General features: G+C 46.6%; 1 protein-coding gene across 9 annotated transcripts in view; it reads left to right on the forward strand.

Annotated features, from left to right (window-relative positions):
* Nucleotides 1-13,179, forward strand: part of R3HDM2 (R3H domain containing 2) — a 63,220-nt gene that overhangs the window by 24,413 nt on the left and 25,628 nt on the right. For all 9 annotated transcript variants that reach the window (XM_064474614.1, XM_064474612.1, XM_064474611.1 and 6 more), the window contains 2 exons: nucleotides 11,572-11,770; nucleotides 12,937-12,978. In XM_064474614.1, the coding sequence (XP_064330684.1) occupies nucleotides 11,582-11,770; nucleotides 12,937-12,978 (231 nt within the window). In that variant the 5' untranslated portion in view covers nucleotides 11,572-11,581. The remainder of the gene's footprint in view (nucleotides 1-11,571; nucleotides 11,771-12,936; nucleotides 12,979-13,179) is intronic.

Here is a 13,179-nt window from a genome sequence, read left to right on the forward strand (position 1 = left end):
TTGTGATGCTGGGGACGGGAATCCCTGATAAGCATACTTTACTCTTCCGTGTCATTAAGGAGTTCCCTGTGACAGTCTCATGGGTTTTCCTGTGTCTCAGTTGGGTGTTTATGCAGCTTGCCTGTGAGTAGTTTCTGTTCATTTTGCAAAGACAAAATACTCCCTGCTCTTCTGCTGGGTTATACTTTAAAGGATTTACTTGTTTGAAGCCGGCTAGTTGGTGAGAAATATTGACTAGTTAATTGGCTATGTGCCAAATAATGTTTTCAGGTTAGCTTATGCAGTTTGGTGTTCTGTAGGAGTATATTTGTGTTCATATATGTATTAACCCCACTTTTTAATTACTTTAAACCTGTCACTGAATTGGGTTTGGTTTTAGTGGAATCGGGAGTTTGGATTGCCTTTACCACCTCCTCACACATGTTCATCATCCAGTCTTGCCTAAAAAGTGATACTGGAAACGATGCTCCCCCTCATTTGAGATTTAGTGCTAGGAGATAGTTTTCATGGGCTTGAGGTATTAGCCAATTACCGTACTGCAGGACCTTTGTTCAGATGCGTTGGACCTGTTTCCTTTCCCTTTGTGTCTTTTAAAATGCTTATTTAAACTGGAAGCATAACCTGTGACTTGAAGATCTGCAAACGGCAGAAACAGCTTCTGCAATGAATGGTGAGCTCTTCAGCAGGTGAATGCTGAGCTCATCTTGCTGTCCCACTCTTTGGACTCCCCCTTCGCTGTCAAGTGCACTTTTGCAGCTGGCAGCCAAAAGATTAAGTTGATTTTTTTCTCTTAATCATCACTTCCCCCCTTTGTTCAATGACAAAATCAGTTTCTGGATCCCACCTGGAAAACAGCCACTGTATTTGCTGTGTACCCCTTGGCTACCTAGTGTGTCAAGTGGCTCAGTATCCTCTGCCAGCTTGGTGAGAAGCGGGAGCCATCAGCCTTGAAAACAGAAAGGGGGATACAGGTAGCTGCCTTACTTTTTGCCTTTCTCCCAAGGAGGTTTGCCAGGAGCTGGAATGCTTTGGGTTTGATTAGTAAAGTTTGAGGATCTGCTTTGCCAGCCCAGGTCGGCTCCAGAATGGTAAGCTGGACTGGGGAATACCTTGCTCTCTCAGCCCACTTCTTAATGTTTGTGCTTATGCTTCCGACTGGCACAGGCACGGCACAAAAGAAGCGTGCCAGCAAGAGGATAAGAGCTATTTCTAATATCATGCTTTTTTCCTGAGCCTGGTCGCCACCTCTGTATCTGCAGGTGTCTCCTACCTAATGTGGTATTTCATTATGGATGGGTTCAGGCGGAAGGAATTCTGCTTGGGGTTCTCTGAAAGAATAAGGACATGTGTCAGTGGGAACTGTGCCAGGGTTTTCCTCTGAGCCGTGAAGGGGTTAACAGAAGTACCTGTTCAATGCTGTCCTATTGCATCTTGACACTGTAGAAAGTAGGTGGATAATTCCTTGCTAGCTTTTGAGGAAACCCCTGTGGTGGACAGCCCTCATTAATTGTTGCTGGGAAACTGCTTTGACGTCAGAGGAGCAGTTCCCTGGTCTTCGGATGAATACAGGAATAGCTCATGATGGGGAAAGGAAAACCGGTGTGACATGGAGAAGGGAGCTCTCTGATGGGGAGATTCTCAGCTCAGATTTATCTTTTCTTTCTCCCACCGTTCTGCCCAGGGACCCTCAGTGGAACTGTCCACAAAAATGTACAGCACTGTGTTTGGAGCGAACATAAGCCCTTCTCAAGAACTGTTTATATTGATGGCTTCTGTGGTCCTTTCGCTTTTTAACTGTTGGCTGGTGGTTTGGTTTTTTTTCTCCCCCAGATTTTGTAAACAGGGGTGAGAGGGTTCTGGCTTGGCTTCACTGCAGCTCCCAAAATAAAAGGAAAAGAGAACATCACCACTGTTTTTTGTTTGTTTGTCTTTATAATGAAACAAATAATACCCTCTTAGGCTGACAGAGGGGAGAGCAGGAGGACTGAAGATGGCTGCTACTCCTGTGAACTTCAGGCTAAGAGAACTTTTAAGCCTGAGACTGTTTAAATCCACTTTCTTCAGTATCATTTGAACTCTCTTTCTTTGCAAACTCTCCTGTGGTGTTTGTGGAATAGGTTCCTTTCTTCCAGTGTTGTCCAGCCTGTTGGCTTCTGGGAGGCAGAGCTGTGGGCATCTAATAACTGTAGCAGGAATTCTCTGCCTCTCCTTTTCTACACTTGCAAAACAGGTGTAAGCAAAGTTTACCCATCCAGTTCAAAGCACTTAAGAGATTTTTTTTTTTGTACCCAGAAGTGCTGTAGAGCAGCAAAGAACGTACTAGGTTGCTGATTGAGTCTGGTGTTCCCAGCTAGGGCTTGAAGTGCAAGTAAACAGTCTTGCAAAGAGCTGGTATCCAGGTGCCTCAGTGGTGAGATGGAGGAGGCACTGCTGTTGATGTTGAGCAGGTGCTGCAAAAAAAACTCTGTTCTGCTTTTCTTGTCAGGTCACTTGAACATAAACGCTATTCCACTGCATGGTACCATAACAGTCAATAATGGATGCATTATTTTAAACTGATTTCTAATGATTTGTCATGGTTGCTCACTTGCATCTTCATGCGATATCTCCCTCCACACACCGTTTTCTCCTCTCAGTGCATATAAAAACGAAACATGCATCAAAAGTTGAGCAGTAAGCCTAGTTGGGGTGGGGCGGAGGCTTCCAGTGGGATCTGGGGATCTCAACAACCTCTGGCTTTGGCGCTGAACTGAATTAGCTTCCCCAGGAGATCCACAGCATGCCTGAATCCAGTGATTGCTTCTTTCTGTGTTGTCAAATTTTCCCATTTCTATGAGATGGGAGCTCTGATCTTGCATAGCATATAGGCTGCTTTGGGAGTAAAAAGAAAGGACCTGAATATACAGGCAATCAAGCTGGATTCTCTGAACACATCGGTCAACTCTACATTGAAGTTTCCTGTCAGGCGCATGGCAACTCTTCCTGCTGCCACTATACCCAATCAGTAGTTTTCATGTATAGGAAAAAAAAACCCAACACACTCTTCCTTTGTCATTTTGCTGTTTTCCTTTGGTTGGGAAGCCCCTAAGCCCCTCAGCTGACTTGGTGATGGCAGCTGACTGGATGGTGCAGTGGTCATCACCATCTTTGTATTCCTGGAAAATGAACAGAATGTGTGTGACTTCACAGGTGTGTAATTGCTCCCTTCCATATCGGTTCATGTGGCGAGGATGTTTCAGAGCATTACACATGGGGGTGGCAGGACATGCTGGGTATGCTGGGGGTACTCTCTTAACTGTGGTAGGAAATCCTTCCTTGGTTTGATACTTTCTCCAATTTTGAAAGATCAGGGCTCTTATGAATGAAAGATGCCTCCTTTGTTACTGAAATTCAGCCAGCTCTGATGTGAAAGCTAGTGATTTAAGTTGCACAAAAAGAACAGCGTAGCCTTCGGGGCAAGAAGTGAAGACCTGTCTTGAGTGGGAACATCTGGAATCTGAAGGGGGAAAGAAATTAATTGTTCTGCTTTGAGTCTATACTGAGACAAGTGCAAAGGGTTCTACCATGAGCTTTTCCTTCCACAAGAGGCTGCATCTCAGCACAAGCAGCACCAGATCAAAAACTGCAGAATCCCCTGCAGAGCGCGTGGAAGCGTTGGGTTAGGTGGCTGGACACATCCATGTTTCAGATGTGGTTCGACAGCATCTTCTCTTTCCTTCCCTTGCAGGGAAGAACAAGCACCTCTTCCACTCCTAAAAGGACTTTTGCCTCCCACATGCTGCCCAGGCACTGCATTTTGCTTACCTTAAAAGATCTGATGAAGTTTCTGTCTTAGGCCCAGGTGTCGTTCTTCCTGTCCTGTATGAGGGCTTTGATCTCGTGTTGGTGAAGAAATTAAAAGCAACCACGACTTGAGTTAAAGTGGTATTTTTCTGCTTGTTTGGTGCAATGGAACTTGTGTGGTGGAACCCTCCTCCTGCCTGGAGGTCATCTGTGTGGCAGGCAATTACCTCTGCTGTGTGCTCCCTTCATGACAGCTGCTCTGCCTCGTGTGTTTTCATTTAAGTGGTGCTTTTTGTTTTATCTTCTGCTGAAATACTAATTTTCAGTGAAAACTACTCCACTGTGTCTAGGCAAGATGCGTTATTTTAACAGCAATCCTCAGACTGCGGTAATGTAGATGTTTACCCATCCCAGGGTGATGTGGTCCCAAAGGCTTTGGCGAGGGAGGCCCTGCTGCATTCTTATTGCTTCCATGCCTGCCTAGGGACTGTGGTGCTGCCTGTTATTTTGATGAACTAAGAACCCGAGATAGAGCAGGTAATGTACAAAGGTGAGGCAAGTGAACCTGCCCTGGGGAGGCAGCAGCTTGCTCATGAGAATCATTGCATGTTTGATAAATGGCAGTTCTTCAGCGTTGACGCATCTTTCCTGAGGCAGTGCTGGGAAGGCCCTGGTACTACAGTGTGTGTCCTGCTTGCTGCCTTCCAAGGGGCTAGACTGAGCTGTGACCAGCAGCATTCTGGATAGAAACTCTGAGTTGCATCCAGGTGGAAATGGCAGGCTATTAAAGTTTGGCTTTTCAAAGCCCATGGGCAAAGCATACTGTATCTTTTTGATTCTTTCTTTCCTCAGATGCCAATGCACCTTTATTGTTCTGGCACCTTTATTGATCCTTGTGTGTCACGTGAAGATGATTTTGCAGTCCTGACACCAGTTGTGTCACACTCTTGGAGTACAGTAATAGTGAGTTGACACCTATCATGATTTTGGTGCTTGCATTGATTGAAGGAGGTAACAAAATAACTGATTTATTTTTTGTTTCCCCCACCTAAAATTATCTTGTGGTTTGAGATGTTCTACATAATGAAATCCATGCATATAGCACATTACTGAGAACTACCGCCATGGTGATAATTCAGATGTTTACCATAACACGCCTACTGGCTATTGTCCCATTTAACAGGGCTGACTGCACCTGTAATAGTGAACAGCCTTTTTAAGGGTATTTGAAGTGAAGAAGAGCTCTAGGATTACATCTCTTCTCTAGGCCCCAATTCCTATGTTCAGTCAGATATGCAGAGGCGAATCGTGGCCACAGTAGCTAGGCTGTTGCAGTCGCTGGCCTCTTCCGAGGGGTTGCAGTCGGTGGAACAGGCCCAGTAGCCCCTGAGCTTACGCCCCTCAGAACCAAGTGGCAGTGGCTCTGCTGAGGTGCAGAGCTGGGTCACTCTGAAGGGAATCCCTTGTAGCAGCTCTGCCTTACAGCGCAAATGTTATATGGACAGCCAGGAGAGACATGAGCACCTTAAGCTGCTGCAGGCATTTGCTCAGCAAATGTGAAGGAGAGTTTGATATGGGGGCTTTCCTCAGCTGTGGATGAAGACAATTTAAATGGTGTTTCCTTACCCTTGTTGGAATTATTTGGGAGGGACATGTTGGAGACCTGATATTCTGCAGAATTAACATAGAGGGCTTTCTATCTCACCTGCATTTTCTGTCTCCTTGTTCGTTTAAGGTTATTTCCCCCCTTCCCACCTGAAGTCAAATCCTTCCATTGCATCATAATTTCACCTCTTTGATGTAATGTGGGGGTGGAGATTAAGATTTAAAGCAATGACTAAGCACTGGGAGCCTGTGCACTGTGCAGTCAAATACTTCTAGCCTCCTGGTTTGGGGTTGTTTGGTTTTGTTTGGTGTTTTTTTGTTTTTTTTTTATTTGCTAGGTTTTGTGAGGAACTGTATGATAGTGAGGAATTAAACCCTTCTCTTAAACTGATAATAAACAAAGCAATGGAGAAAATGAGAGAATTCAGAGGAGGTTGCTTCATTGCAGCTTATGAGTGTTCCCGAGTAAGGTTTCAGGCTTTCTCATTGAACCAGGTGCTCATCTAGCTACAGCTGTTACCTCTGATAGGGAGCTATTTTCTCCAACAGGAGGGAAAGGGAATGTGCTCAAAAGGTTCTTTATCTTCTTGTTTTCAAGCTGAGGCTGCAGACTCTTTCTGGGATGCTTGAGATGCCCTAGTCAGCAGCACTGGTGCAGGCAATTTATGTTTTGCAGAGCAGACTGGGAACCCAAATGGAGCCTAGGAGAATGATGTTTCAGGAGCTATGTGGCCTTTGGTCTGGCTAGCAAAGCCTTTTGTTACAGCATCTTGTTGCATCTGGTAGGTGTACCTACCAGATATAGCAAAAATTTTACCAGCTGCTGTGCCCTGGCAGAAAAGGAGAAAGCAAAAGCCTCTCTGAAGATCCCTCGGTGCAGAGGGGGAGCACTGTGCTGCCTGACTTAGTAGAACCGAGGAGGCTTTAATGCCTTGAATTTGCAGCACCCTCTGCACTTCACCACCTCCACTTTTTCCTGTGAAAACCTTTTTCTACAGCAGACGTGCTCGGGAAGAGGAGCGAGGAGGGGGAATCTAAATCACCCCCCAAACTTGTCTGGTTGCTCCTAGTGATAGAGCCTGTTGCCATGGAGCTGCGATGCCGATTGGCTGACCTGGAAGCCAATGAGCAAATTGTTCGTGAGAGCATCATCCTTTAACCTTGCAGGAGATCCTTACTCAGTTATACATGATGCTAATACTGGAGCCTTGCACAGAGGGGTGAAGTGAAGCACTCAGATGCTGGAAAAAGGCTGCTGCTTTCCCCCTTCCCTCTTACAGGCTGGTTTGTTGGTTTAATTACCAGTTGCACCAGCAAACTTCCCTTGGGCTGGGCCAGCCCTTCCTGCCCAGTTCTCTTCCCAGTGCTCAGAACTGACTTTGTTCATCATAGTAATGTGATGGGGACTGTCCTGCCTGCCAGTGAATCACCAGCCTTGGGATGTTTATTTCTGAGCCCTCAGAGAACTTTAACTCTGCTTAGCATGTGATTGGATGTGTTTGTTTCTAAGTATGCTTTCTTTATATTTCATAACCAGCCTGAGGATGGAGAAGGCTGCTGCTGTTATGGCTATGTCAGGGTTTCTTCTTGGCATTGAGACTCTGCAGCCTTCTCTGTAGTCAAAAACTCTGTTCCATTAATGTTGATGACCTGGGCTGAATCTGATGAGATTTTTACTCTGCCCTGTTGAACGCCTTTTGGAATGAGTCTCAGAAAGCAAAAAAAAATAATTGCTTAATAGCCAAGACAGGAGGTGGAGGGGAAGTGACTCAAGATTCTTATCTTAGAAGCAAATTGTGAAGCCTGGTCGAGAAGGCTGTAAGCATGCAAACTTGCTCCTGTGGTCGTGGCTTGGACAGGGACTCAGACAGTGGAGTCCACTCACACTTGTTTCCTTTGCCCCTGAAAACTGAGAGGTAGCTTAACTCTATTGCAGGGTGGGACGAGCTACCTCAGATACCTCTATCCCGTTGCAACACAGGAGTGTGCATGTAAGCAGCCACAGCCAAGCCGCCATATGTCTCCTTTGCACCCTCATTTAGCTCCCAGGAGCATTTCTGTACTCTGAGAAACAAGGCCAGGAAGAGTGTGTAGTTAGCAGTAGGCTTCCTGCCTTTCCCAGATTTGCTGCTGGATCCATCCTAACTGTAAATGCGGAAGTTCCTTGTTCTTATTCCCTGCTTAACCAGGACCAGCTGCTGGCTGCATTGTCGTGGCTTAGCAGCTGCAAACTGCATGTAGCAAGAAGGCAGCAGAGATAGAATTCAGTGTTCCCCTTTGCGGTGAAGAGGAGGATGTAAGCCTGTCCTGGCTACCCCTTCACCTGGCCCTTGGCCGGCACGCACAAAACGTTCACACTGTCACTGCCTTGACTGGCCTGTTTACCAGCCTCCAGACCCATCCAAAACAATCAATGGCAGCTCACCCACCTTCTTTTGCTCTGTTGTTCCCTTTTCTGACACAGATTTTGTGGCTTCCCTGATGTTACATCTATGTAATCTTTTTATCTCCCTAGCAAGGCACAGCTCAGTCCCACCCACCCCACCAAGTCCTCTGAACTTCCCCTTTCTCTGCAAGCTGCTGTCTGTCACAGCAGATCATGTCTGCCACCCCCTCACTGCATCCCACGTCTGTCCTGGGAGAGCAGGGCTGATTCATTCATATAGAAATGAAACCTCCTCTCGAAAGCATCGCTATTGAGAAATACCAGCAGTGCACATATCTTTGAATTTTATGTGCAGGGAGATATCCTGGAGGACTGCTGTTGGGGGATGGAAGCTTTATCAGGAGAGGGCAGCTTACAAATGTCAATTCAGTGTCTCCGAGTTGTCTTTTCTGGAAGAGGAGAGGGAAAACTGATGATATGCCCCTTGTTGCGATGCCGAAGTTACGTTGCAGTATGGTGAGAAAAGATCTCATTACACTTCTCAGATTTGACTGAGATGCTTGGCTTGGGGGTGAAAACTTGTTATAGGGTGGCTGTTGCAAAGAGAATGAGCTGTACAAAACCTGCTTCTTTATTTTTAGTGCAGAAATTCCCCGTTTAGATAAGTGTCATATGTGCGGTTCAGGTGCCTCCTGCCTTCCCTTCCCCAAATCTGCTACGGATCCTCCTGGCTTGTTTAAAAGCTAAGCCTCTGGCCTGGACACAAGGCTGGAGCCGTTTCCTGCAGCATGGAATGTTTTGGGGAGGGGGGAGGCAGAGTTTACCAGCTTCACCCCCTGCATAATCCAGACTCCCCCTAGGGAGGCTGGTGTGCAAATCAAGCAAGTGCTCACTCTTCCTTTTCTGACCTAGTTCCTGTTGGAGGCATCGCAGCAGAGCACGACTCCCTCATGTGGGGGCTCACCACCCTGTGCAGCATGCTTGCTGTAAACCTGGGAGCTCGACTGCAGTTCCTGTTGATGACTGCTAGATAGCCAGCCTGCCAGGACGAAGAACAGACCCTTGCAGCTGGAGGATGGATGCTTCAGTGATTCCTGAGGGAAGCTGCTTCCTGCAGGGGTGCTCCAGGAGATGCCTGCCAGTGGGATTGTCTGTGGTGTTGCATGCTGTCCTGTGGGACTGTGCCAAGAAAGGGTAGGGAGTAGCAAGTGATCCCTGCAGTGCAAGGATCTGCACTGATTAGCATTCAGAATAGCAGATTGAGGTGCTCTCGCCCTCTCTTCCACCTGGCATTTGGGGGCACATGCATGCTTGGAAATCATTAGTAGCCAGAAGGGAGACGTGTTTATAGAATCGTCTTGCAAGGCTGACATCAACAGCAGACTGTTCTCTTGTTCTTTTTCTGTAACAAGCTATCGATGGCAGCTGTTTTCTGCCAGGAGCTACCAGTTTGGTTGTACCAAGCAGGGACAGCCTGCTTCGTACAGTGTGACAATTCTGGGCTGAAGGAGCTTGGCTCAGTACTGCAGCGGGCACAGGGATCTTGCCTGGTTATGTTCGTTCAGTATCGCCCCTCAGGTGAGAAGAGAGCCTTCTGTCCCCTCGTGTCCTCATCGTAACACTTTCAGGTGTGCTACATAGGAAGCTGCCTATGGAATTAACAGCAGGTTTCTTGTAACCTTCCTGCTCCAGAATGAACGCGGATGAACAGTGGCTGGGATCTTCCAGCAGTTCTCTCTAGTGAGAAATACCTTGTTTTCATATAGTGCTGGGATGTATCCACTCGCCTATATCAATCCATAGCATCCGTAGTCACTCTCCTGTGGGTATATGCGTCTGCCTTGAAACATACTGGTTCCTGTGCATAAACCGAATGGTGCAGCCCTGTCAGCTTCATCCATGCCAGCTTTTTTCGCTTTCCCTGCACCCTCTTCCTGTGAATTTTCTGGGGTCAGTGGGGGTATTTCCCACACAACCTCAAGGTGCCGCTTACTCAACAAGGCCTTGGGGTAAGTAACTTTTTCCCTTCCTGGTTCTCTCATCTGTGACTCTGATGGCAGTGAGTCTTATTGCTGGGGGAAAGCTCATCATAAGTGTAGAACAGGCGATGATAGGTATGAAGCAAAGCTAAGGTACCCGTGGCTTCCTCCTTTTGTCAGTAAGCATCGTGTCCCATCCTCTGGCTTGGATCCAGTGCAGTGCTGGCATCTCCCAGGCACACTTGCTGCATGGTACTGTGGTTTCTATGGCTGCAGCCCTGCCATGGAGGTTCGCCTGTAGCACACATCATTTTCCATTCACAACAGGGCATCTGCCCTGGATGTCTTAACAAGTTTGTTACAAATCCCTGTACTTTTTTGGTTTTGTTTTGTTCTGCACTACATATTTGTTCGTTGCAAATCCATGAGTTAGGAGCAGTTGATTGAGCTCTCTCACTTTCTGTATCCAGAACTGATTCCAGTAGCTGCAATAAGAGTCAAATACATGTTTTGTGTTCAGCAGCCCCACAAATTAAAGGGGGATGAGGTTGAATTCGTTAATGAATATTAGCAGTTCCCATGCAGAGCCAAGAGTCAATAAATCTCTGAGATCTGATGCTTTTTCAGCCATGTTCTGCCAAAGTAATTAATAAAACAAGTTGTTAAATATCAGCTGTGTTTTCCAGTGCCTGGGCCTTTTATTTGAGCCTGTCTCAAATTTAGGCTTCCCCTTTTCTTTTTGGAAACTTTTCTCAATGGGCCTGCCTTTATCCAGCATCCTCAGCTGTCATCAGGATGAACATTGGGTTCTGCACAGGTGGTGTCTCTGCAAATGTGTTTCTCAGTACCAGAATCCCTCTGCAGGCCTGTGTAAGCTGGTTTAGCCCTCAGTCAAGCTCAAAGTTGCCTGCTTTGAGTTAGCTGAGAGGGCTGACATTTCAATTCTAGACAATCGGTTTGGAATTAACACCTATTTTGATGAATGGACGTCTGAAATGTTCATTACTCCTGTTTAAGACTCAGCAGACTGAGGCACCTGTTGCTGCCCTGTCTAGATTACACTCTAATTCAGAGGTGGTTTCAGGGGCTCTGTGGCCTGCCTGTGTTCTTGCTAATCAAAAGGAAGCAATTAAATGCAACTTTGTTGGGAAGCATTTTTTTTCCCCCCTCTTAATTTGAAATTTGACTGTCTTTGTCTGGCTCCCACTTTTCCTAAAGTATCTAGCCATAGGCAGCTAAAGAGAAGATAGCAGGGGTTACCTTATTTCACAGGAAGAACCAGGGCAATGTCTTGGGTGTGAGGCTGTTTTCTCACTGAAGACCTGACTAATTGCAAGAGGGACTGGACTGGGATTTGAGGAAAAAAATGCAGATTTTGTTGTTGTTGTTTGTCCTGGGGCAGAGTACACCCCCTCTGGTTGCTTGAGTTTATTTCACCTACTGAATTTGCTACCTCTGGATATTTGCTAGCATTAGGACTACTCTGTCTCTCCCTCGAATCAAAGAAGTTTGAGGGCAGAGTGCCTGCACTGGGGACCTCTGTATAGCTCAGAGAGTTGTTCTGCCTTGCAAGCGTCTCCAGAGTCCTGGGGAGAATCATGGAGCTCTTGCAAGGTCCCTTCAAGCCAGGTGCTGCAAGGGGCTGCATCAAAGGGGATGACTGGGTGGGCTGTCATTGGAGTGCTTGAGTTGGGATCTTTGTACACAAGATGAGTGACAAGGAAGTTACAATCTATGCATGCAAGAGTTTGTGTTACAGACAGAAACTCTCTCCACCTCCTGATTCCCTTCCACCCATTCTGTCACCTCTTCTGGCAGGTGTCCGTTGATGCGTTGTAGGGCTCTGAAGATGTCAAGCAGCAACACAACACAGGAGTCTCTGGAAATAATGAAGGAGTCTGAAAAAAAGGTGGTTGAGGAGTCTGTGAACAAAACCAAATATGTATCCAGGTCACCAAGCAAGGAGGAGGTGGAGAAGGATGGGGGGGAGGAGGTCAGTGTGCGCCAGGAATCTCAGGTAAGTGTGCAGACGAGTGGGTAGTCCCTTCTGCCAGTTTGCAGAGCTGGGCCGCCTTCTTCTAACAGGCAAACACAAGCTAGTTGCTATCTCTTCTGAAAGGGTCTGAAGCCTGTGCTACCACCACCCAAGGGGATACCGTGCCATTCAGACCATGTTGTTCACAGGCTGCTCTCTTTCTCTGTAGCTGAATCTGTTCTGCTCAGAGTGGAATAATTTAAATATTCTTTTACTCCAGGAGAAAATGAGACTGGTGTGCTCCTGGTGGAACCTGTGCTCAGTCCCTAGGTTGTAGTCCCATGGCTGTTACCTCCCTCTTATTCTTTTCTTTGACCTAAGGACCAGTTAATGACTTAATGTGAAGTAAAGGCATCCCAGGGAGAGCTAAGTTTCAGGAATGGTGCTTGGCTGGTGCTTTGCTGCTGTTAAAAATGCCCAAATAGGAAGTGAATGTTTTGGAATTTCACTTCAGCAAGGGAAAAAAAAAATCTGTGCAAGCATCATTTGGAGGGTGCTGGGACTCGTTCCTACTGCTCTGCTGTCCTGTCACATGTTCTTTTGACTTAGTGTTGAGCCTGAAGAAATGCCCACCCTCAACAACCTGCTGAATGCATTTAAAGCTGGTGCCTGGCTCTAGATTTGTTCAGCCACTGGGTGGACAGACTCCAGTGTTGCTCAGAAAGAGCCTGACTTTGGTCACTTTGTAATGTGGAATGTGAAGGGTTTCTTAGAAGGTAGGGATAACAGATGACTTGGTGTCTATAAAATCAGAGCAGCAGTGTGTGTGTCTCATGGTCCACTGTGTTAGAATCCCCTTCATGTCCCAGGAATGGTAGATGACTTTCAGTTTTCCCCGCTTAGAAGTGTGTCATGCAGCTCCACCTGTATGCCCAGTGATCCCACACTTGTGCTGGTTCTGTCAGAAACTGAGGACCTGGGTCTAAGCTTAAGCTTGGCAATTAAGCTAAGTATTAACACTTAAGCAGTGTTTGCCCACCTGGGGCCTGACAGGATAGCTCTCCAGGTCTTCCTATTTGCACATGCTTCCATTCCTCTCAGAAATTTTCTTCACAACACTCAGTGTTGTGTTGCCTTGCACAGTAAATACCATTTATAGTGTACGCATTCAGATTAAGCTTCTTGCCTTCTCTTTCCTTTCTCCACAGAGGCGAACTTCAAGTCACGGACATGCCAGAAAAAGAGCCAAGGTATGACCTCTTCTGACATCCTGTTCTTCTGTTGGCCATTCCAAGCTGAGTTGTGATCTCAACCTTAGGATGGTACTCTCAAGTCATTCCTGTCTCCAGAAGCCACATGCAGCACATGATAATTCAGGACAGTAACTTTCCACACACAGAAGCATGGATGTTCCTTTTTAACACACACTTACCCATGAACGAACTGTTTGC

The sequence above is a fragment of the Phalacrocorax carbo genome, chromosome 27 (assembly GCF_963921805.1).
Source record: "Phalacrocorax carbo chromosome 27, bPhaCar2.1, whole genome shotgun sequence".
NCBI lineage: Eukaryota > Metazoa > Chordata > Aves > Suliformes > Phalacrocoracidae > Phalacrocorax > Phalacrocorax carbo.